Genomic DNA, 25,368 nt, shown 5'->3' with positions numbered 1-25,368 from the left:
GATTTAGACAAATGAACTAGAATTCCTTTGAGCAGCTGAGTGTGATAAAGACCAGCTTAAATTCAAAGTAGATTTATATTTCTTATATTTCTTAATTCTTTTTTCTTGACAATGTTTTTTAAAAATGAAAAAGCTACTAAATAATCTTTGTCAGGATGATCCTTCAATAGGCTATTGTGCTATTTTTCACATTTGCAAACTTTTTGTTTATTTTGGGTTCACATAGTTAAAATATAGAATTTGGTGGTTTATTTTCTGTTTGGTCCCACCTTAAAATCTCTTTGACTCAGTTGAAAACTGTTTCATTGATGAAATACTTCATATATTCCTTCAGGTTTGAATCCTGGCATTAAAACCAACTCTCATATAAACAATGTTATTGATATATAAGCTATCAATAACATTGTTTATATGAGAGTTGGTTTTAATGTCAGGATTCAAACCTGAAGGAATATATGAAGTATTTCATCACTGAAACAGTTTTGATTCAATAATATCACAGCAGAAGTTCAGTTTAAGAACAGCTGGTAAATTGGAAGTGTTAGCTACTATTACATTAGACCATATTTTAATCAAACCTTTGCAAAAGTTTGGATAAAGTTTAGGTTTTAATTAATCTACTTCTGATTCATGTTAAAGAACTATAATTTTATATCTTTGGTTTTGATATCATCACTGTCTCTGAAATTCCACATTTTTTAGACAACTTGGAAGAATGAACTTGGGCTTCTAACCTAATTACTTATTTTTAAAATTTTATCTAGGTTTATTAGGTTTTGCAATTAAAAGCAGCAAAACAATAGCAATCATAACATTTTACTAGTCTCTAACTCTTGTTTTGACCGAAATATGTTGAAATGCTTTATGTGGACTATTTTCCTTATTGGGTAGACATTAAGTTTGCATGTGCTTAAATATAATAATTTGGAAAAGATGCTTTTGGATCTTCTGCAAGCACTACATGTTTCAGCTATTCAGCTGAAAAATTTTATTATTGCTTTAGGGTCCTACTAACTAATGAAGGGATTTTTAAAGCAGCAATACTTTTTTAAGGCTTGTCTGGAAGTCTAAGAATATTCAGGTTGCTTTAAGAGAGAGAGATGCAGTGTTTATGCTTCAGCAAGATTTGCTTCTGAATCATTTTTAAAGTATTCATAGCCCTAGTAAATACCACACAGATGCATTCTCGGAGATTGCCACAAATAAATCAACAAGTCACTTCTAAGTCTCCTTTAAATTAAGCTTCTGGTGACATGTCTATGCTTCTTTTTCATAAGAAACTAAGTCTATTTAATGGAGACATAAGTGGAAAGAAAGAAAAGATAAACAGATCACTTGTTACGATTGAAAGTTTCATCAATGTCTGTAATTAAAAACAGCAGACAAATAGATTACCAGACTAAAATAAAAAATAATATGAAAAGTGAAAAACTTTCGTGAGCCTTTCTAATCATTAGGCTTTCTTCAAACCTTTCTTTCTAGCATCCTTAATGCCCAAACTGGAAGTATCATAAATAATGAGTTTACAGCAATCTTCTTTTAATGTCTTTTATTCTGTATATCAATTTAATCCTATATTTATGAAATAATCTTCTATGCCAATGTATCTATTTCCATTGGAGACATTTATAAAATTTCTATTAGCCTGAATTAATGTAGATTTTGATTAGTTATGAGCATATTTCAAAGCATCACTTTCAGACATTTTTTTTCTGAAAATCTTTAAGTATAATCTCTGAGCCTCATTTTAAAGGGCAGCAATTGCAAAGTGACTTTATTTTTCATTATATTGAGATCAACCGTAAGCATTTTTCTGTGCATTCAATAAAAAGCATGCTATACAATGCTATTAAAAATATTTTATCAATTATTTACTCAAACTTAAGACATTTCAATTGACTATTTTATATGATAAAATTGTTTGCTTTATCTTATTCCATGGACTACTATTGTTTGAATATACTGTATTCTATTGCAACATTTTAAAATCTAGCTGCTTGTAAGAAATTCCTGAGCACTAATTAATTTATATGCTCCAAATAATAGAGATAGTGTTGTAAAACTGCAAAGTAAAATCTGCATTGACATGCTTGTATCGTATTAGAAATGCATACTTGAAATTAATCAATACTTGGCCTCCAGATGTTTGAATGTTAGCTAAAAATGAAGAGGCTTAATGAAGCAAATAGTTGTGAAAACAAAATTTAATTCTCTCATCAGACTGTAATTTTAAATGCAGTAAATTTTTTAATCAATGTCTAGATAATCAGAAAATCCTAAATACAAATACAAAGTATCATTTAAATATCACAGTGTCCAATTAGGATTAGGTGCAAAGCCTGCCAGAATATCCTTTTGCCCCAATCAAACACAATCAAAATGAGGCTTATTTCTCACTCCTTATTTTTTCATATTTTTTGTCATTTAGTTAATGGTTCTTGCATGCTATTTTCAGTATTACCTTCATACTCCTCTACAAAATCAAGTGAATTACTAGTGCTAAAATATTGTTTTAAATCAACCAATTAATTAATCACTGTTTTGATGAATAAATGATGCCTCTGCAATGAACTATAACTTCAGAATTATATTGTGAAAGCAGAGATTTTTGAGGTTCATCTAGAACAGATTAGAACAGGGGTGTCAAACTGCTGGCCCATGGGCTGGATGCATCATCTGGAAGCTGCGCCCACCCCATTGCCAGCAATGCCAAAACCATCCTGATATGTTGCGTGATGTCACATGATGTCGCGAGTTTGACATGTCTGGATTAGAAACTTTTATCACTCCTCAAGCAAGTTAAAAACAAATTTTCCCATTTTTATCAGGTTTAGAATTAGTGGATTAGTGGATAGAAGATATATAGCAGCAGCTATAATTCTAATAACAGTAGATACCAACTTTGAAACTGAGTTGTTGTTGTTGTTAATTGCGAAGTCGTGTCCGACCCATCGCGACCCCATGGACAACGTTCCTCCAGGTCTTCCTGTCCTCTACCATCTTCTGGAGTCCATTTAAATTCACACCTACTGCTTCAGTGACTCCATCCAGCCATCTCATTCTCTGTCGTCCCCTTCTTCTATTGCCCTCAATCTTTCCCAGCATTAGGCTCTTCTCCAGTGAATCCTTCCTTCTCATTAGGTGGCCAAAGTACTTGAGTTTCAACTTCAGGATCTGGCCTTCTAAAGAGCAGTCGGGGTTGATCTCTTCTAGGACTGACCGGTTTGAACGCCTTGCAGTCCAAGGGACTCGCAGGAGTCTTCTCCAGCACCATAGTTCAAAGGCCTCAATTCTTTTGCGCTCAGCCTTTCTTATGGTCCAACTTTCACAGCCATACATTGCAACTGGGAAAACCATGGCCTGGACTATACGCACTTTTGTTGGCAGGGTGATGTCTCTGCTTTTTAGAATGCTGCCTAGATTTGCCATAGCTTTCCTCCCCAGGAGCAAGCGTCTTTTAATTTCTTGGCTGCAGTCCCCATCTGAGGTGATCTTGGAGCCCAGAAAAATAAAATCTGTCACTACCTCCATTTCTTCCCCATCTATTTGCCAGGAATTGAGAGGGCCGGATGCCATGATTTTGGTTTTCTTAATGTTGAGTTTCAAGCCAACTTTTGCACTCTCCTTCTTCACCCGCATCAAGAGGCTCTTTAGTTCCTCTTCACTTTCTGCCATTAGAGTGGTATCATCTGCATATCTTAGGTTGTTGATATTTCTCCCGGCAATCTTAATTCCAACTTTTGATTCATCTAGCCCTGCCTTTCTCATGATGTGCTCTGCATATAAGTTAAATAGGCAGGGCGACAGTATACAGCCTTGCCGGACTCCTTTTCCAATTTTGAACCAATCAGTGGTTCCGTGTTCGGTTCTCACTGTTGCTTCTTGACCCACATATAGGTTTCTAAAGAGACAAATGAGATGGTCTGGTACTCCCATCTCTTTAAGGACTTGCCACAATTTGTTGTGATCCACACAATCAAAGGCTTTTGCATAGTCAATGAAGCAGAAGTAGATGTTTTTCTGGAACTCCCTAGCTTTCTCCATGATCCAGCGTATGTTGGCAATTTGATCTCTAGTTCCTCTGCCTCTTCGAAATCCTGCCTGTACTTCTGGTAGTTCTCGATCCACATACTGCTGGAGTCTAGCTTGTAGGATTTTAAGCATAACTTTACTAGCATGTGAAATGAGTGCAATGGTGCGATAGTTTGAACATTCTTTGGCATTGCCTTTCTTTGGAATTGGAATGTAAACTGACCTTTTCCAATCCTGTGGCCACTGTTGAGTTTTCCAAATTTGCTGGCAAATTGAGTGTAGCACTTTTACTGCATCGTCTTTTAAGATTTTGAATAGCTCAGCTGGAATACTGTCACCTCCACTAGCTTTGTTGTTGCTCAGATTTTCTAAGGCCCATTTCACTTCACATTCTAGGATGTCTGGTTCGAGGTCAATGACCATCTCATTGTGGTTATCTGGGATGTTAAGCTCATTCTTGTATAGTTCTTCTGTGTAGTTTTGCCATCTCTTCTTAATCTCTTCTGCCTCTGTTAGGTCTCTGCCATTTTGGTCCTTTATCATGCCCATCTTTGCATGAAACGTTCCCTTCATATCTCCAATTTTCTTGAAGAGATCTCTGGTCCTCCCTATTCTGTTGTTTTCTTCTATTTCTTTGCACTGTTCATTTAAGAAGGCATTCTTATCTCTTCTAGCTACTCTCTGGAATTCTGCATTCAATTGGGTGTATCTTTCTCTTTCTCCTTTGCCTTTCGCTTCCCTTCTTTCCTCAGCTATTTGCAAAGCTTCCTCAGACAGCCATTTTGCTTTCTTGCATTTCTTTTTCTTTGGGATGGTTTTAGTTGCTACCTCTTGTACAATGTTGCGAACTTCCATCCATAGTTCTTCAGGCACTCTGTCTATCAGATCTAATTCCTTAAATCTATTTGTCACCTCTACTGTATATTCATCAGGAATATGATTTAGTTCATACCTGAGTGGCCTAGTGCTTTTCCCTACTTTTTTCAATTTAAGCCTAAATTTTGCAACGAGAAGCTCATGATCTGAGCCACAGTCAGCTCCTGGTCTTGTTTTTACTGACTGTATAGAGCTTCTCCATCTTTGGCTGCAGAGCACATAGTCAATCTGATTTCTATGTTGACCGTCTGGTGATGTCCATGTGTAGAGCCGTCTCTTGGGTTGTTGGAAAAGAGTGTTTGTTATGACCATCTGAGTTAGGATAATATTTTTAGCATGTTATTTATTTTCTTGGGTATCATTATTACTCAAAAACTGCTGTCATATAACATCCCAAAACTGATTGAACAGTTTTAAATTCCTAGAGAGATACTGAATATAGCAGTACATTTTGTGTAGCACACAAAAACAACCTATCAGTACAACTAAACATTTAGATATCAGATTTTAACTTGCATAGAAGAACAAAAACGTTCTTGGAGTAAAAACTAGTAACTGATTACATTTTTTTATATTGGCCAAAATATACCCCAAATGACAAAATCGTATCTTTAATATTAGCAACTGCCATGTTGCTCAAGCTTTCCTGCTTTTAGGCTCATTAGTCTATAGGTTTGCCAAGACATTTAAAATTATTACATTTCAGTAAAAGAATGGAGAGAGAAACACTTTACTGAAAGTACAGTATTTTTCAGAAATCTCATTACACTGAAAAAAATAAGGCAAAATTCCCCCTGCCATGATAGATGCTCCAACAAAGCTGTTCCACCAGGAAAGACACAAAATGGAATTGCTGAAACAGACTGGAGTTATTAATGGGAAGGAGAAGATATGGAAAACAAATATATTTAATCTCAATAAGTTGCATGTTCAATTCAACTCTGCATCTGGCACAAGGTATGTATCTTCAATTTATGAAGAGAAAGGATAAAAACTGTTTCCACTTATCTAAATGCCCAGTTTATATTCCATAATAAAGTACTGTATGTATATCATGGCATCTAATTACAGCCTCACCAATAACTGAATGCCACTTGAGCATTATAGTTATTTAATCCAACATCAACTCCTATAATTCCCTAAACCAGCAAGTTGCTAAGATTAAGAAACACTGTTTTAAAACTTATCCTCTGATAATTTAGAGAATTATGGGAGAATTTTGCTCTGATTAAGAACTACATGTAATGACTTCCGGTTTGCCATCGATGCCTCCGGACGCATGGAGGCGAACTCCATCTTCAGCATCCGATTTCATCCCATTCTTTTTTTTGTATTTGTGATTTTAATAATATAGTAAATTATAACCAATAAGTAATATATTACTATTTTAAAGTTATTACAACTAATTAGTATTAAGCATTGTTAATTAGTAAAATAAATGAGATATATTGACTAACTTGTTATTTACATGACTATATTGAAAGCTGTTTAATACTAGAATAATTATTAAGATTTAATATGTATACTTGGACGGGTTTACTTGCTGAAGCGATGTTATTTTGTGGGATTAATCCCACTTTTGTGTTTACCCCCTTCCCTTGGTTTAACCTTTTCTAGCCACATATGAATCTTAAACCAAAATTTCTTAGCATTAGGGCATATCCACCAGAGATGGTAATAAGTGCCTGGTTGTTGTTTACATTTCCAACATATTTGATACATTTTAAAACATTTTCACTAATCTAACTGGTGTCATGTGTCATCTATAAAACATTTTATATAAATTTTCCTTATATGCGGCTACTTTAGTAAGTTTAATATTTCGGTCCCATAGTTTTTGCCAATCTTCTAAATCTATAGAATAACCAAAATTCTTTGCCCACACTATCATTGTTTCTTTCACTTGTTCGTCTTCCCTTTGGACTATAAAATTTTACTTGATAAACGACTTCTACTATAAAGACTACCTATAAACATATGAAATAGAGGTCCCATACCTAGTTATAAAATTATTTTTAAAATTTGATTTTAAAGTCCTCAACTTAACACATTATTAAGATATGGATGAAGACCAGGAAAAATCCTTTCCATGTTGACAGCAATCCATGAAACCATTCTTTCACCATGTGACAAAGTAAGATCCAACATAAAAGAACAAGATGCCAGTTTAGATACACAAACCCAAACTAACAATGCAGAAGATGACAGAAGAAGTGGAACAATCAAATACTAAGACAGAGGACTCAATTGACCAACAAATATAGTTAATGGAAAATCCAGAAAAGGGAGTGACAACACTGAAAATGGAAAAGATTTTCTATATAAATCAGGAGAAATTTGAGAAAGAAGAACATATTGAATGGAAGATAAACATATCAGGACAATCATGGGGAATTGGAATAATAGGGAGAGGATTTAATGAATACAAATAGGTTAGCCCTTCCCAAAAAAATGGCAACTAAATGGTCTCTCTTATTTCAAATAATATATATATAATAATAGGGGGAATTCTATTTAATGATCTAAAAGCAGTGCTTTTTTTGTAAAAACAAAAGGTGCCAGAACTCACACATGTCATACAACCCGCCTTGTCTACCCTACAGGGTTCCATCCAAAAAAGGTGCTGGAACTCCGTTCTGGGTGTTCTGTGACAAAAAAAAAAGCCCTGTCTAAAAGCACTGACATGGAAGGCTAGTTGGCAAAGGAAGAAAGCCAGAATAAGGCTAAAGAAAATTGGGATTCTGATTTATTAGAGGAGATTTTATATTACTAATTAGAGGGTTAAACGGAGAAGTTGATAAGGGGAATTTTGGTCTTTAAATTTAAAATATTTGGAAACTAGTTGAAAATAAGGATTCTATTTGTTTAATATTTAAAAATTAGACCCAAAAGAAAAAATATAAATGTTTGATTTATTGATTAACCCAGACAATATATATAATGGTTTTGATTTATTAAAGGGGATACTGTATTATAATTACATGATTTATTATGGTGGGAAATAGATAACTTTTAGGAAAGAGAACAAGACTATGTTCAAATAGATAAGATGTGTATTTTGAATATTAGATTCTGTTATGAATTGAGATAAGGGAAACTTTGGTTACCTAAAGCCTGGAAATTATAAATATCAAATGTTAAATTTGAATATTGATGGGAACTAAAAATTGGGAAAAAATCAATAACAGAACATTGATTGTCTATAAAGTTTGAATGTAAAAGTAATTAAGATATGTATAAACTAAAATTTTATTGATAAATGTAATAATGATGTTTTTACTTAGTTGATATAAAAAGAACTGTATTAGCTTAAATATGAGATGGTAGATATTAATGGAAAAAGAGAGGAAATATTTGATGTTGTAACTTGAGATTTGTACTAAAGACTTTTGTATGTTATTGAACTATTGATTAACCCAGCCACCATGTTGTTTTTTAAATACAAGTGTAAAATTGGAAAATAAAATATTATTAAAAAAAGAACTACACATAATGTTCAGTGTATAAAAAAAGGAAGTAATAACCTGCCTTTTATGAACTAGAGCAAGTTGCTATTGAATATCTTGCCTTATAAAAGCCTAATACCAAATGTCAGTGAGAGTATCAGGTCAAAACAACAGCATTATTGAATTTGATTGAATGGTGGTACTCTCATGTTATGTCTGTGTATATTGTGATGCACTGGGAATTAATCATATGTGTGACCGCTACATTGACTGACATAGTTTTCGACTGATTGATATTGTTACATTGTTGGAGAGTTGCTGTAGGCATGCCTATTATTCTTTCTTGTATATGATGGTTATTTTGCAGTTTATAGTTACCTAGCAACAGAGGGGAATAATGGCAAATTGCCTCAGGAAATCTCTGCATTTATTTACTTTTTTCAAGACTATTTGCCTAGATATTTTAAAAAATGCACACATTTATATGTCACAGTATTAAATGACAAGAGCACTACATAGAATAGGTTATTCATATAGTCAAAGAATAAAAATCTTCACTGATAATTAAGAAACTAATGGCACATTGTTGTTTCATAAGATAATCACCAAAGCACACACATTCCAAATTTCTCAAGTGCAAAGGGAAAGGCTGAAAAGTAGCTAATATGAATAAAGCAAAGTATTCCACATCCAAGAAAGAAATTCATATATGTCTTCTTAAAACAACAGCCCGAGTAACACAATTCAAGTTATAATATAGGAGAAACAGATCACAATGAAATTAGTTACTCATATTTTAAATAGCCTTTCAAGCTTCATAAAGTATAAAATAGAAACCAGCTGTCAAGCTCTCTGACAAAGGACATGATTGAGAACCAAGAATCACACAAATTTCAAGAAGGCAGTTTAAAGCAGGAATTACAAGTAAGGCATAGAAATTTGGAAACTATCAGTATTTTAATTTTACTTTGCCCAGTCTTTCTGCAGCCAGGATTGTGCTATAGATTAATTATTTTTATTTCTTTTTCGCTTTCTCACAATATCTCAAATTCTTGCTAATTGCTATTTGTCACTATAGATCTACGAGAGATACTCTGTCTTGAAATCTTTTTTTAAAAAAAGACAATTAATTTTGTATTGGAATCTTTTTTTAAAAAAAATAAGAAACTAGAACTGAAATTGTAATGTAAACTGGGAAAATTAAAATGTTAATGTGAGCTGGGATTGCTTTTGGTTGTTTTAGTTACTTTCAGAATATTCATAAACAAACTTGGAGTACAGCTCTCTAATTTTCAAGCCAAAGAAATTAAAATCCAATAAAGTATTTCTAACTGTTTACTATCAGACTAGTTCATGTACATTTATTATTTATATCCCACCTTTATTATTTTTACAAATAACTCAAGGCAGTGAACATATCGAGCACATCTTACTCTTCTTACTTTCTCCACAACAACAACTGGCTTTCATGGCTAAGGTGAGACTAGATCTCATGGTTTCCCACTTTCTAGCCTGCCGCTTTAACCACTAGACAAAACTGGGTCTAAAACATTTACTACCCTCAAACATTTACTTTGCTTAACTTTAAGGTTCAACTACAGATTTTATGAAACAAATATGTAATTGTTTCCAATATCTTTATACAAATCAATGGACTATACAATAGATGATCTGAATCAAATTTTGGATTATTTTTTAAGGTTGTAACACTCCAACATTCAAATTATATTCTTAGATTCCTAATATTTTGCTAGATTGAATGTCTGATTTCAGTATAATGGATATTTGATATTTTATGATTCATAGTAATTATTCACATGAACTTTGGAATAACAAACTTGAATGTTGTGTTCTGACCACTTAAAAATCACATTAAAAATGGATGTTAAGTTTCCTATAATCTTGAGATTGTAGTTAATTAAAAATGTATGTGTGTATGCTGAATGTTTAATTAGGTTTAGTTGCAATTACTTTTCTGCTAGAAATGTAACTTAGAAATTAGTATATATATCAGATTATTGTTCTGTACTATTGATGTGGCTCTGGGTCAGTCATATACTAAGTGTGTATATGTTCTTCTTGGTTAAATGTACAATATTTGGAATATATCAAAATAAAATTAATTCTTCATTTTCCATAATAATTTTCTGGAAAAAATATCTTCCTGTTTCAAATATGAATTGACTTCCAGTTTCTACAATGTTTGGGAATGCTTATACGTTCTTCAAAACCCTCTTACTCTGAATTTCAGTTCTCAATTTGCATAAGAAAAATATTTAAGACACAATAGTAAGCAAATGACTTTCAAATCATGTTAATTCAATACTCACATGGAGCTGAAGTGTGTGAAATTAGGATATGTACTTGTTAAACTAACAGCATTTCAAACTATGTGGGATAATCTATAAGCATAAACCAATCAAATCATTCAACATTATATAACATTTATGATTTCAACTAATTTGTTAAAACCCAATCTAGAGAGAAACACAGTTACTATCTGAACTGATGAAGTGAAAGTTCATTTTCAGGAAACGATACAGTGAATAACTGCAATCTACAGCAACAAGGATGGATGGATATCTAAGAGTTCAGGCTATAAAAAGAAATTAGTTATATAATTACTAAAATAGCTGATGAAGCATGATATTGCCATATGGAAGAGGTAGTAGAATTATAATTTAATGGAAAAGTCCAACATTACTTGTCCTTTAATCAGTAGAGGCAAGAACAGATACTTAACATTCATATTAACAGCTTTATATCTCAGTACTTATTGATGCCATTTCTCTGCAACAAGGGAGTATTAGGATGATGGCATGGGATGCCAAGATTACAGCTCTTACTTTGTGAGAATAAAGAAACAAAATGTATACTTAACGTGAATATTAAAATATACATTTATCTTTTTTCATCTATTCAGGATGTCCTAACCTTCTAAATTTATAGATTTGCCAAATATAATCAGAATCAGAACCTGTACAGTATAGCCCTCTGTGACATGCCCTCTGAAGATCTACAAATTTCAGCATTCTTGCTGATTTCTTCAGAATAATCTGTCAGAATAAAGCTGAAATAGAGTGAGGGCTGGCTAAAACAGTGGTTCTTAACCTGGGTGATATTGCCCCCCAGGGGGTGATTTTGTTTTTCAGGGGGGCAATGGAACAAAAAGGGGTGACGCGGGGGCGAAGGAACAAAAAGGGGGCAATATGGGGGCGATTGAGCGAGAAGTTTTGGGGACACTTTTGAGACTTTTTCGTACAGTGAATCGCTGTATATCTGTCGTACAAAAACATCAGATCGCTCGCTATTAGTGGATTGAATTGTGTTTTCAAATGTTCCTCCAGCTAGCTTCAGTACAGAATGCCGTACATATGTGAATACGCATCGCTTATCTTCATGCGCGTTCGCAGCAGCCTCTACCCATACAGTGGTGCGCCATTGGCCAGAATGGGCAGTGATGAAAGGGGAGCACTTCTTTTGAAACATCGCATGCTGAGTGGCTGTCTCCTGTGATGTCAGCTGTAATGTTGACATCATAGTTTGAGTTTTCAGTTTTGTTTTCGAATTTTTGTTGTGATCTGTAAAACATTTTGTGTGTCTCTTTGTATTGTACTTTTTTAGCGTACACTTCAGTTTGATATTATATTTTCTTTGTGTCTTTTTAATCCTTTTTACAGTGTGCGTGACTATATATACTTTCCTCAAATCTTAATTTAGTTTCAGAGTTTTCGTCTTGAAATTCTTAGTTCCTGCATTGCGGTTTGTTCTTATGCCCTTTTTATATTTCTTTTTGCGTCTTAAATTTCACTTGTAATTCAATCATTAAATGTTACTGTTTTTCTTTTCGGGCATTTCACTTTCTTGCAATTGAATTTTGTTTTCAGCGGTCATTACATTTAAGTGTCTTGAATAAATAAGATAATAATGAAATACATGTATCACGAAGTTTGGGAATAAAGTGATGGGTGGCACCAAAATTTTTCACACAGTTGAGATATGGGAAAAAGACTGGAAATAAATTATTTGCATCATATGTCCTGATGACAATTTTAAAGAAAACAAAAAAAAAATGTTTGCATAAATTGAAGAATTATTTCCTATGTTGTGATTGAGAGGTTATGTTGGGGGAGGGGGCGATGACAACTTCCTCATTGGTTCAAGGGGGCGATTTGTTCAAAAAGGTTAAGAACCACTGGGCTAAAAGATAGTGCTGAAATAAGATACGATAATAAGATAAACTAAAATTAATGCTACAGTGAGCACAATTATTCCACATGGATTTTTAGTTGGGATTCTAAGATTTCCTAGTAGAGCTAGCCATATGTCTTGCCTTGTAGATAGAAATGTAAGGATATTTTTAAAACAAGAAAAAAATCTTAATCTTGAGGTTATGTTTTATGGATACTAACATATCTATAACTTCCTTGCAATATTTTCCTCATTTGGATCATATCAAGGAATTAGGTATGTATTGGTTCTTTTAGATCAAATCATCTTGTCTCATCATCTTGTCTTATCTTTTCTCTTGTTCAATTCTATCAAGATTTCTTCTTGAAAGGAAAATGTTGTGATAACCCTAGCTGGAATCCTAGGATAACCCTAGCTAGTTTATTTCATAATTTTAGCCATTGTCTATCCTCTGCAGGATGAAGGCTTCTTCCACATATTTCCAACCAATACAGTCCTGAGCTTTCTTTTTCCAGTTGGGCCCTTAATACTTGCTGATGTTGTCAATCCATCTTGTTTTAGGTCTCTTTCATAGACATTTTTTATCAAGTGGGATCCATTCTATGAGTGCCATAGTCCACTTGCCATCAGTTCTTGTTATGTGACCACCCCATTTCCATTTCAGTTCTGTTACTCGCTTGATATCGTATCCTTTCGTTTGTTCTCTAATCTATGTGCAGGTCTTTCTATATGGTCTTTTAATGCCGAGCATGTATCTAGTTTATTTACTGGGATCAATATTTAGCAGGTTTGAACATAACCAAACCCATTAAAATTATATAGAAATTGATGCTCAAGTTGCAACAGTATAAACTGAAATAATGAATAACTTGATTTGATGTAAAAAACCTGCAGCCTTTGAACTTTCTGGACTCATGGTGGTAGAAAGGGAAAAGCAGAGGGAAATATTCTCCCTTTAGGAAAAAGCTGAAGGGGAGCCTAAGAATTTAAAATCAGTGAAAAGCAGAGACAAGGAAAAAGAAAGTATCCCTTGCTTGCTCTCTATTCCTATTGTCAATAGTGGTTAATAATATAAAAAGACATCAGAGATTATATTTCTGGAGCTGAATGCAGAGCTGGTTTAGAAATTTCTAAAATCAATCAGAATAAATAAATAAATTGTCGGATTCTTCTTCCAGACAAAATTATTTTTGATCTCGAAGTAACAATCTGACTAAACGTACAATTTTAGGATGCTATCCAGGTCATAGGATATCAAACTTAGAAGAGAAAGGACTTCATGCAGGGATCCAAGAAAAATAACTATTAGCAGAAATGTAAGTTATTATTTTTTTTGTCCTTCAATGAGACAGCAAAAGTTGTTAATATATTTGGAAACATTCTAATATATTTTTTAATTCAAGTTACTTAAAATTTGAAGCTTGCTTTTAAACATACAATATAAAATGTTTGTTTAAAAGAGAGAAATTATTCAGAATTTTAAAATACATAAAAGAAAGTTAATTGAAATAATTTCCATATCTGTGCAGGACTTCTGATTATATTTTATATCACAGTCTTAAGCATACTCATTAATTGTAATTAAAAGCCATTTAAAACCACATTAATTTTGCCTTAGAGCGTAAGCTACAAACCTCATGCTAAATTCTAAAAAAAAGGAAGAGAAAGAGAGAAACCAATTTAATTATTTTGCATCTTACCGAATAAAGAATTCAGAACAATGATTTTACTTTTACTGCTTTCATACACTATTTATTTCAAATATATTTGTATATATTTTATAACAGGATTCATAGTATAGTGGAATACTTTAAAATAGCTTTTGAATTAATGATATCTATACTAAATAATGAGGGATGAGGTAAAAGAGATATTAGAGTTTTTATAATTGTTCAATATAAGGAAAAACAAATATTGTTTGAGTTTCTGAACTTCTGTAAAACTGTTTTCATTAAGGCAAGCCTCTCACTCATTGCTTAGAAAATCTACAATATTCAATAATTGATCATGGTACTAGTTTTTAGTGGGACTTTAAGTACTAAATATACATTTTGGAAGAGAAGAACAAATGCTGATAGAATTGTAATGTAACAAAATTAGGAATCATAAGTTGTAACTCAAACAATTACAAGACTTTGAAATAATTTAATTAAAACATCATACATTGATTAAGATATTTGAAAGAAGAAACATTTTCTTCACAACTAATCTTATGAAATGCATGGTAGAAAAATAAAAAAAAACAACTAGATATCATACCCACATCTTCTAAATCTTTCATTGTTATTATTTGATGCATGTTCTTGAATTTTCTAGTGAAAACAGGATTTTCATTCCATTTTATAAGTGTGATAGTAAACATCATGTCCTACCTATTATTAATGGTGGCCCATGCATCGTTAATATTATTGGTCATTATTTGTACTTTTCTGGTGTCATCAGTTGAGTAATCCCGAAGAAGTTTAAGAGCCAAATCATTTGCTACATCTACATTTATATGCCATTGCCGTAGCTCTTTTGCAAATTGCTGGAAAGAAAGAAAAATATGAGCACTTTTTCAGAAAGGCCTCAGTAAGTTACACAAAGCAATTTAAACACTCATAATAGAAACATATGTAGGTAGACCCTGATTTACAACCACAGTTAGAACCAACATTTCTATTGCTATGCCAGGTAATTGTGAACTGAAACCTGTTCAATTTTACAGTCTTTTGGAGTAGTTGTTCAGTAAATCACTACGATCCTTAAACAAATCACATGGTTATTAAGCTAATTTAGCTTCCTCCATTCACTCGGCTTGTTGGAAGCTCGCTGGGAAGGTCACAAGTGGTCATTATGTGAGTCTGGAATACTGCAACCTTTATAAATACATGCCATTGCCAAGCACCCAAATTTTTATCACATGTCTGCAGGGATGCTACAACTTTTATAAGTGCAAGGATCTGTTGTAAGTCACTTTTATCAGGCTGTTGCAACTTGGAACAGTCGCTAAAGTTGAGGACTCTCTCCAATCTTCTCAGATACAAATATATGAAACACTGCAGCTTGTTAATCCAGTGCTGTATATGCTATGCAAATTTCTTAGGCAAGTCACTTTTCTCATTCAATTAAAAGTTCTGAAGTTTGGGTTATTTGGGGGGGATTCCACAAAATATTTGAAGCACTCTCAAATAAGATCAATATGATAGGATTGCACAAGACCATCTATTTGAGAATGCTATCTTTCTTTTTTCTGATTCTTCAGCAATTTATCTGAAACGATAAAATATTTTTTTCTTCTTTAGTGCTACAGGTTTGCAAACCTGTCTGTAAATTATTTTTCTATAACTTCATCAAACCTTCTAGGTTCTGAGATTCATTCACACAAAATCATGTCAGGGTCTTTTAAGGGGAAAAGATAGCTTGGCAGGTTAATAGTTTTCACTAATAACATTCATGATGATGACAATAATTTATGGTACGTTCTCTGAATGTGGCCAAATTTTATTATACTGTATGAAAAGTTAGACAGACTCTAACTCAGTGGTTCTCAACCTTTTTAATACCGTGACTCCCAACCGGTCATAAGTCGAGGACTACTCAACTGGTCGTAAGTTGAGGACTACTCAACTGGTGCAGCACCGTCTGCAGAATGGGACTTTTGGCAGGCTCAGCAGGGCAGAGACAGCCTGGACAATTCCTATTGGCTTTGGAAAGCCAATAGAATTAGATTCTATTCAAGAGAGTCTATTCTATTGGCTTTCAAAAGCCAATAGAATAAAAGGGAGTAGCACAGCTAAGGAAAAGGGGGAAAAAATGGTGGACTGCATTGTTTGGCGACCCCCGTGAAATTGTCGTTTGACCCCAAATGGGGTCCCGACCCACAGGTTGAGAACCGCTGCTCTAACTAGTCACTGATAATCCACCACTAACCATAATATATTTATCTGTTTTGCATTTTTTATTACTACTGTTGTTTTAATGTTTTTATGTGTAATGCTGGTCTATGACCATAATTAAAAATGATTAATTTATATATGACTAGAAAATGTACACAAAGCAAATGAATAATGTACCACCAATTGTGGTGATCAAGCAATTTATTTTATTTGGGGAAGTGTTAATGAATCAGTTTCTAAATCACACATTATAAATAAATAGAACAGGGTTTTATTTATGTTTCTAAAAATATAGAGACCTGAAACTTGACTATAGGACTGGCTGAGTAATGAAAAAAATGAAGGTGGAGGAAGAGTAGGAGAAGTACTGATTACCTATCATGACAGTTTGCAGAATTTGAGAAATAATTTGTAAATTTCAGTCAGCAAAATTCTTTGCTATATATATTAAGAATCCCCCTGTTTGAATCTTGTTTGTATTGATAACAAATAGATGCCCATAGTATACACTAGTGCATGACCTTGGGCATCAAATACATAAATGAATATTATATGATTTTATAGGTTTTTGTCTGAATAACCTTCACTTATTAAATTCAATACTATGGCCTATAGCAATGATGGTGAACCTTTTAAAGATTGAGTGCCCAAATTGCAACCCAAAACCCACTTATGCATCGTCGAGTGCTGGGTGGGTGTGGCCCATTGGGTGGGCGTGGCTGTGGTGGTAATAGCAGACTGGGTGGGATTAAAAAGTTCAATCAATCAATTTCAACTTTGCAAGATTTTTTTTTCCTGTGAGAAGTTGAAATTGACTGATTGAACCTTTTTTTTTTTGCACACAGCGGTGGAGGCCTAAAGCGAAAAGGTTTTATAAAACCCAGCTGAAGGCCTAGGACTAGGGCGATGGCACGCATGCCCACAGAGAGGGCTCTGAGTGCCGCCTCTGCCACCCATGCCATAGGTTCATCACCATTGCCTATAGCACTCTTGTTATTAACTATGTCCATAAGGGTTATATGTGCTGATTTGCACTCATACATATTACTGGAATTTTAGTCATTCATAGTACTCAGTTCTGGATAGTAGAAGTTATTACATTTTTCTTGTGTCAAACCACCCATTTGATTTTTTTTAAAAATACTGAAGAACAGAATCAATAAATATTGCATAATAGAAGAACAGAGTTGGAAGGGACCTTGGAGGTCTTCTAGTCCAACCCCCTGCTCAAGCAAGAAACTCTATACCATTTGAGACAAATTGTTTTCCAATTTGTTCTTAAAAAATCTCCAGTGTTGGAACATCCACAAATTCTGGAGCCAACTTGTTCCACTGATTAATTATTCTAATTGTCAGGAAATTTCTCTTTAGTTCTAGATTGCTTCTCTCCTTGATTAGTTCCAAACCATTGTATCTTGTACTGCCTTCAGAAGGTTTGGAGAATGGATTGACCCTCACTTCTTTGTGGAATCACTTCAAATATTGGAACACTGTTATCACGTCACCCCTATTCCTACTTTTTATTAAACTAATACCCAATTTCTGCAACCACTCATGTGTTTATTTATTTATTTCTAAAATTTATATGCCGCCCAATCCCAAGGGACTCAGGGTGGCGTGCAAAATTAAAACAATAATCTGACAATAAAACAATAAAATAAATACATTCATACAGCGTGTCCGATCATATCCCGCCCCCCCCGGGGACATCAGCCTCAGGCCTGCCGGAACAGGAGAGTTTTAATGGCTTTCTTAAAGGCCAGCAGGGTGGGAGTAGTTTGAACCTCGGGGGGAAGTTGATTCCACCAGGTCGGAGCCACCACAGAAAAGGCCCTTCCCCGTGGGCCCACCAGCTGACATTGTCTGGTCGACGGGACCTGAAGGAGGCCCAATCTGTGGGACCTCACCAGTCTCTGGGAACTGTGCGGCAGTATGCGGTCCTGTAAGTAACCTGGCCCTATGCCATGAAGGGCTTTGAAGGTGATAACCAACACCTTGAATTGCATCCGGAGACCCACAGGAAGCCAGTGCAGCTCTCGGAGGATAGGTGACACGTGGGCATACCTAGGCGCACCCACAATCGCTCTTGCGGCTGCATTCTGAACCAACTGCAGCCTCCGAACGCTCTTCAAGGGTAGCCCCATGTAGAGCACGTTACAGTAATCCAGTCTTGAGGTGACAAGGGCATGAGTGACCGTGAGTAAAGCCTCCCGGTCCAAATAAGGCCACAACTGGTGCACCAGGCGAACCTGGGCAAAGGTCCCCCTGGTCACAGCTGATAGATGTTGTTCCAAATTTAGCTGTGAGTCCAGGAGGACACCCAAGTTGCGTGCCTGCACTGAGGGAGGTAAATTTGCCCCCCCCCAGGACTAATGATGGACCATCCAGTTGACCTTTGGGAGGCAAGACCCAGAGCCAGTCGGTTTTGTCAGGGTTGAGTCTAAGCCTGTTCACCCCCATCCAGACCCTCACATCTTCCAGGCACCGGCACATCACGTCGACTGCTTCACTGAAAGGACACGGGGTGGAGATATACAATTGGGTATCATCCGCGTACTGATGATACCTCACCCCGTGTCGCCGAATGATCTCACCCAGCTGTTTCATGTAGATGTTAAAAAGGAGGGGGGACAGGACCGAGCCCTGAGGCACCCCATAATCGAGGCGCCTAGGGGTCGATCTCTGTCCGCCCGCCAACACCGACTGCGACCTGTCAGAGAGGTAGGAGGAGAACCACCACAATACGGTGCCGCCCACCCCTACCTCTCCGAGATGACGCAGAAGGATACCATGGTCGATGGTATTGAAAGCCGCTGAGAGGTCAAGAAGCACCAGGATAGAGGAATGACCCCTATCCCGGGCTCGCCAGAGGTCATCAGTCAGTGCGACCAAAGCAGTCTCAGTGCTGTAGCCGGGCCTGAAACCAGATTGAAAAGGGTCCAGATAATTAGTTTCATCCAAGGATCGCAAGAGTTGGGACGCCACCACCTTCTCTACAACCTTCCCCACAAAGGGGAGATTGGAGACAGGACGAAAGTTCTTCAAAACAGCTGGGTCCAGGGAAGGCTTCTTGAGGAGGGGCCTCACCACCCCTTCCTTTAAAGGTTGCGGGAAAGACCCCTCCATCAAGGAGGCATTGATTATCGCCTGGAGGCAGCCTCGTGTCACCTCCCTACTGGCAGAAACCAGCCAGGAGGGGCACGGGTCCAATAAACAGGTGGCGGCATTCATTGCCCTCACGGCCTTGTCCACTTCCTCAGGGGTCACAGGCTCAAACTCGCTCCAGATAACATGACTAAGACCAGCCCCCAGCAACTCGGCTGGCACTGCCCAGTCGGAGTCCAGGTCTCTCTGAATCTGAGCAATTTTGTCCGAAAGAAACTGAACAAACTCCTCAGCTCTCCCCTGCAAGGGTTCCTCCGCCTTCTCCACTTTAAGAAGGGAGCAGGTCACCCTAAACAAGGCGTCCGGGCGAGATTCTGCGGACGCAATAAGTGCGGAAAAGTGAACACGCTTTGCCGCCCTTATCGCCACTAAATAAGTCCTAAGATAGGCTCTTAATAGTGATCGGTCAGATTCAGAGTTACCGGCCCTCCAACGTCGCTCTAGACGTCTCTTGTGGTGCTTCATCTCTCGGAGCTCCTCAGTAAACCAAGGCGCCCTCCGGGGACCACCACCACAGAGAGGTCGCAAAGGCGCAATTTGATCCAGGGCCCCGGACGCCGCCTCATTCCAGGCCTCAACCAGGGACCTGGATGAGTTATGGACAAGGGAGTCAGGTATTTCCCCAAGCTCCTCCTGGAACCGATCTGGGTCCATTAGGTGCCTGTGGCGGAACCACCTAGTCGGCTCCCTCTCCCTGCGATGGGGGAGTGATGCTCTGAAGTCCAGCCTCAATAGGAAATGATCTGTCCATGACAAGGGAGAGATCTCTATTCCCCTTAATTCCAGATCATGTCTCCATTGCCCCGAGAGAAACAAAAGGTCGAATGTGTGACCACCCCTATGAGTCGGATCCTGGATTACCTGGATCAGGTCCATGGTTGCCATGGAAGCCATGAACTCTTGCGCCGCCTCTGAGCGATCGCTGAGTGATGGCAGGTTAAAGTCCCCCAGTACCATAAGTCTGGGGAACTCCACCGCCAACCCGGCTACTGACTCCAGCAACACAGGCAGGGCTGTTGCAACACAGCTGGGAGGTAGGTACATCAGCAGCAAGCCCAACTGAGCCCGTGAACCCAACTTCAATAGGAGGGACTCACACCCAACAACCTGTTTTAGCTTCCAATTCCCTAATCACCTTTGTTGCTTTTCTCTGCATTTTTTCTAGAGTCTCAACATCTTTTTTATATTGTGGTGAGCAAAATTGGATGCAATATTGTAAGTGTGGTCTTACCAAAGCATTATAAAGTGGTATCAACAGTTCATATGATTGCTTTATTGATAGAATGAAGTAATGGCTTGTAAATTTTTACTAATACTTTTACCAAATTTAAATAACTTTGTAATTCCTTCTCAATAAAATTATTTAATGGGCCTTCTGAATCCATTACAAAGATATTTAAAAAGTGCTGCTTCTCAAAATTCATTTCAATACTTTATTTATTAAATTCATTGACATTACTAAACAGCAATATTACAATGTTTAGAAAGGAAATAACAGCCTTATGCTCTTTTTATCTGAGAAAATAATCTTTTGAAAAACTTTGAAAGACTTCCAATATTCAGTCAACAGTCCAATGTCCCTGAGCTAAATGGAGACCACAATGATAGTTTCTGTTTTATCAACCAACCAATTAAGAGTCCCATTATTTTCTGTTTTACATGACTTCATATAATGAATTTTTATAATTAAACCAATGACACATTTTCTTCCTTTTCTGCACTCCCCTTTTACTTTCAGGCATCATTTAGTTCTTAAGTATGTTTTCCCCTTCTTTCCTTTCCTTCCCATAGGAAGGACTATGTAGGGCTTTATTATCTAAGTTTACAATAATGTATTTTATCTTTATTCCTCAATCTCTCAGTGGAGAAAAATATAAGCAGTTCTGTTGATATACCTTCACAATGTTCTTTTTAAATCTGAGATGAATTGAAAACAATGGTTTTAGACTAAAATAAATTTAAAAAACAAGAAAAGGGTTAGGATTAGGGTTATTTCTTTGTATTCTAGCATTACTCAACTGAGTAATATAAAAATGAACTAATGCACTGCTATGTATAAGTATTATAGTATGCTAATAGCTTTACTGCTTTAAATAAAATTCCATAGACATAGCAATTATTTATACTGACTTTCTTTGGAAGGAGGTTGTTTTTAATAACTGAATTAATTTACAGATATCTAAATTCACTGTTTCACTGCTGCCAAAGACTGCTTGCTGGTTGGGGAATTCTGAGAGTTGAAGTCCACAAGTCTTAAAGTTGCCAAGATTGGACACACCTACTCTAGATCATTGGTGTTCTTGTCCTGACTAGATCTGCCAGTTTTGCATTTTCTAGAATTTGGTTTTGCAATATATACCCTTGGTTTCATTTTTTTTGTTGTTCTTTTTTTACCTAATATTATTGTAAGAATATATGCCTCTTTCCTTAAATAACTTAGCCATCTCACAATGAAATATTCTATGAATTAGTGAACAACTATAGTTGTTACTTGAATAAACATCCATTTGTTTTGTCCCATTGAAATTAGATTTACAAATAATTACAAATTAGATATTATGAAGATATATCACAACCTAGTTAAAAATCTTTTACTGGAATGCATATATCTGATTTTACTAAGCATTTTACTGAACGTTCTCTGCTTGCCTTTGGCTGTATTTTGTGTCTCTTCATTAATAGCCATTGTTGCTTAATCAGAAAATATACATATACATTGTAATGCAAACTGAATAAATATTGAATGATAATATAGTACATTATGGGGAAGTATGTTGTCATAAGCAGAGGAAATATGAAGGCAGTTTTGTTTTTAATTTATACTATTCTTATTTTCTGATTTATCACTAGTACCTTGAGCTCAGCATTCTGTTTCTTTAGTCCTTCCACTGTATAAGAAATCTCCTTCCATGTTCCAACCTTCGTTTTGGCACATTCTAATATTTGCTCGGCTTCTTGCTTTGCTTCCAACCATTGTCTTGAATCTTTCAACATTTCATGTAACTGTTGTCTTCGGTTCTGAATGTGACCTTGTACTTCATCCCATTGGTTTTGTATTTTTTCAACTGTGGGAAATAAAGGCAAAAATAAAATATGACTCTTTATTGTCAAATTCCTATTTCAGTGAATTAAAACAGAAATTAAAAATCCTGTTCTTGATTATGTTCAAAATTAAATAATTTCAAATTAACAACATCTCAATCTAGAACTTTAAATTGCATTTGTTGAATTAATTTTTCATAATGACATTATGTAATAATGACAAAACATTAAGTAAGAATTAAACAACAGGAGCATGATTTGGATATGCTGTACATTCAGTGTAATAATTTGAAACCAGTTTATTATTTAGACATATTTCAATTTAACAAGCTATGATCTTCAGTTGGTTCAGAAAAAGGAAGAGTCTGAAAAGAATTCATCTTAACTATTCTAACTGTTCCACTAATTAAATATTGTATTTGATAAATAAAATGCTGACAAAGTTCATTGTAGAAAACTTAAAAGTCTTTATAATACTGGAATTTTTAAATCATTAACCCAGAAGTGTACATAAAACAAGTATTTGTCACTTATTTTATACATACTAATGATTCTATTTTAATATGGAAACAAAAGTAGTAGTCTTTGAAGTAGAGAAAATAAGTAGAGAAAATAATCCCTTTTGATAAAGCCTGGACATAATTTTATACTTAATTATGAATTATTTGGCACACTATAAAATATAATTCTTTATGTAAATATAACACAGTTATAGTTGCATTAATTATTTTCTAAGAAGCAAAGAAAAATGCTTTGCTGTGGTTTTGTAAAATGAGCATAAAATGGTTTGAAAAATGAAAACAGTTTTATGAATTTAATCTAATTTATTTAAAAAAATAAATACATGCATGTAAAGGGAAGAACAGTATGGATATATTTAAGAGGATTAAGAAGAAAAAAATATGTAAGAGTTTTCCATCATTTCTTTGAAATACAATGTCCTTCATAGAAAAGAGGCAAAATTGACCTTGGGAATTGAATAAAACATAAATGCATATTAGAGAGATTGAGCAAATTGATAATATGAGACAGCAATATTACTATCATATGACAACATTTGTGTGGTGAGACATTTGTAGCTTAATTCCAATCACTCTCAAATGAAGGTCAAAGAGACATAAAGTGGTTTCATGATACAAAACATAGGTTGTATGCAGAAGCTCTCTGGAGCTCTGACATCTACAATTAAAATCTGGTAAGCATTGGAAATAAATCCCTCTAAGACCCTAAGAACAAAATCTAATCATAAGATACAGCAAAAAGAAACTGTAGGGTGCCATGCATTTTGTAAAAAAAAAGTATATTAATAACAAAAAATCAGATAACAGAGTATATAGAACAGGGGTGTCAAACTCGCAACATCACATGACATGTTGTCATGTATCATGATTTTTTTCTCCATTGCTGGTAAAGGGATGGGTGCGATTTTGATATGATGCATCGGACCCATGGGCCGGCAGTTTGACACCCCTGATATAGAATGAGAATCTATTACTAAGGTTGTGACATGACTTTTCAGCCTTCAGCCTTTAGGTGATTTCCATGTCAACCAAATGGAAATAAAGGCTTCATTTTGGAAAACTCTGAGGACTTAGGATTTCCTGTAAGCACTGGTTGTTTTCTTTGTTTTCCTACAGCTGTTAAAAATATAGAAAAGAGTCTGTAGTCAGCACATTTCTATACTGTTATTATTTAATTAATGTAATTTTATCTTATAAGTTTTTCAATTGCCAACTTCTTCTAAAACAAAGGCAATTTTCTTCAAATTTAGTAGTAAGTTCTTAGTGTTTTAATGACCATCAGAAATATATACTGCTCAAAAAAATAAAGGGAAAACAAACGTATAGGATCCTATACGTTTGTGTTCCCTTTATTTTTTTGAGCAGTATATATTCATTTTTTAAAATAGAAAACATGCAAACAACCCACCTCTTTCTTAAAGAAAATGTTAATAAAACTTAATAAATCAAAGTCTTAAAATTATGAAAAGGTTATAAAGGATTTTCACACATTAAAAACTAAAACTTCAATGCCAATCATGTATACTAGTAAGAGCAACAGGTTTTCTGCATTATGACATTACATCTATTTAAGTCCTGTAAGTCCTTGTTTACAGACTGCATTATTTAATGACTATTCAAAGTTACAATGGTATAAAAAAATAGCTTTGTAACCAGTCCTCACATTTATGATCATTACGCTGCCACATGGTCCTGATAGTCATTAAGACACTTCACAACTGGTATGTATTTATAATCATTGCAGTGTGTCGCAATGGCATGATCACCATTCTTGTGCTTTACAACTGGCTTCCAATAAGCATAGTGAACAGAGAATTTGGAAGTAAAATCACAAATTGTGGTCATGTGATGTCATATTTAACAGCCAGTGTGACTTGCTTGCAAACCAAATGGGATGTGACATGGTATGTTTGTCAGGTAATTTTCTGCTTAGATTCACAGTGCTTAGTGATGGAATTGCCAGTCCCAGTTTTGGTTGCTATATTAGATATCCTACCTTTCCTCTAGGACAGGAGTGTCAAACTGCCGGCCTATGGGCCTGTTGCATCATGCGGAGTCTGCACCCACCCCAGCTCTAGCAATGTGAAAAAAATCGATACGTCGCAACACATCATGTGACGCAGCGAGCTTGACACTCATGCTCTAGGAATTCAAAGGATCTTATACAGAAATTTTATAACCACAGAAATAAGTCGTGAGTAGATTGGCTGAGAATGA

At 35.3% G+C, this 25,368-nt stretch overlaps 1 protein-coding gene across 10 annotated transcripts in view; it reads right to left on the bottom strand.

The window, feature by feature from the left end:
* DMD (dystrophin) overlaps positions 1-25,368 on the bottom strand; it is a 962,852-nt gene that overhangs the window by 222,901 nt on the left and 714,583 nt on the right. For all 10 annotated transcript variants that reach the window (XR_005555060.1, XM_039329649.1, XM_039329655.1 and 7 more), the window contains 2 exons: positions 22,442-22,653; positions 14,918-15,072 (listed from right to left, as the gene is read on the bottom strand). Coding sequence is in view for 9 of the 10 variants with exons in the window: in XM_039329649.1 (XP_039185583.1) it covers positions 14,918-15,072; positions 22,442-22,653 (367 nt within the window). In the remaining variant the exon portion in view is untranslated. The remainder of the gene's footprint in view (positions 1-14,917; positions 15,073-22,441; positions 22,654-25,368) is intronic.

The sequence above is a fragment of the Crotalus tigris genome, unplaced genomic scaffold, assembly GCF_016545835.1.
Source record: "Crotalus tigris isolate CLP2741 ecotype Arizona unplaced genomic scaffold, ASM1654583v1 scf7180000024401.5802323, whole genome shotgun sequence".
NCBI lineage: Eukaryota > Metazoa > Chordata > Lepidosauria > Squamata > Viperidae > Crotalus > Crotalus tigris.
The sequence above is the reverse complement of the archived record's forward strand: the minus strand, read 5'-3'. Positions and strand labels throughout refer to the sequence as shown.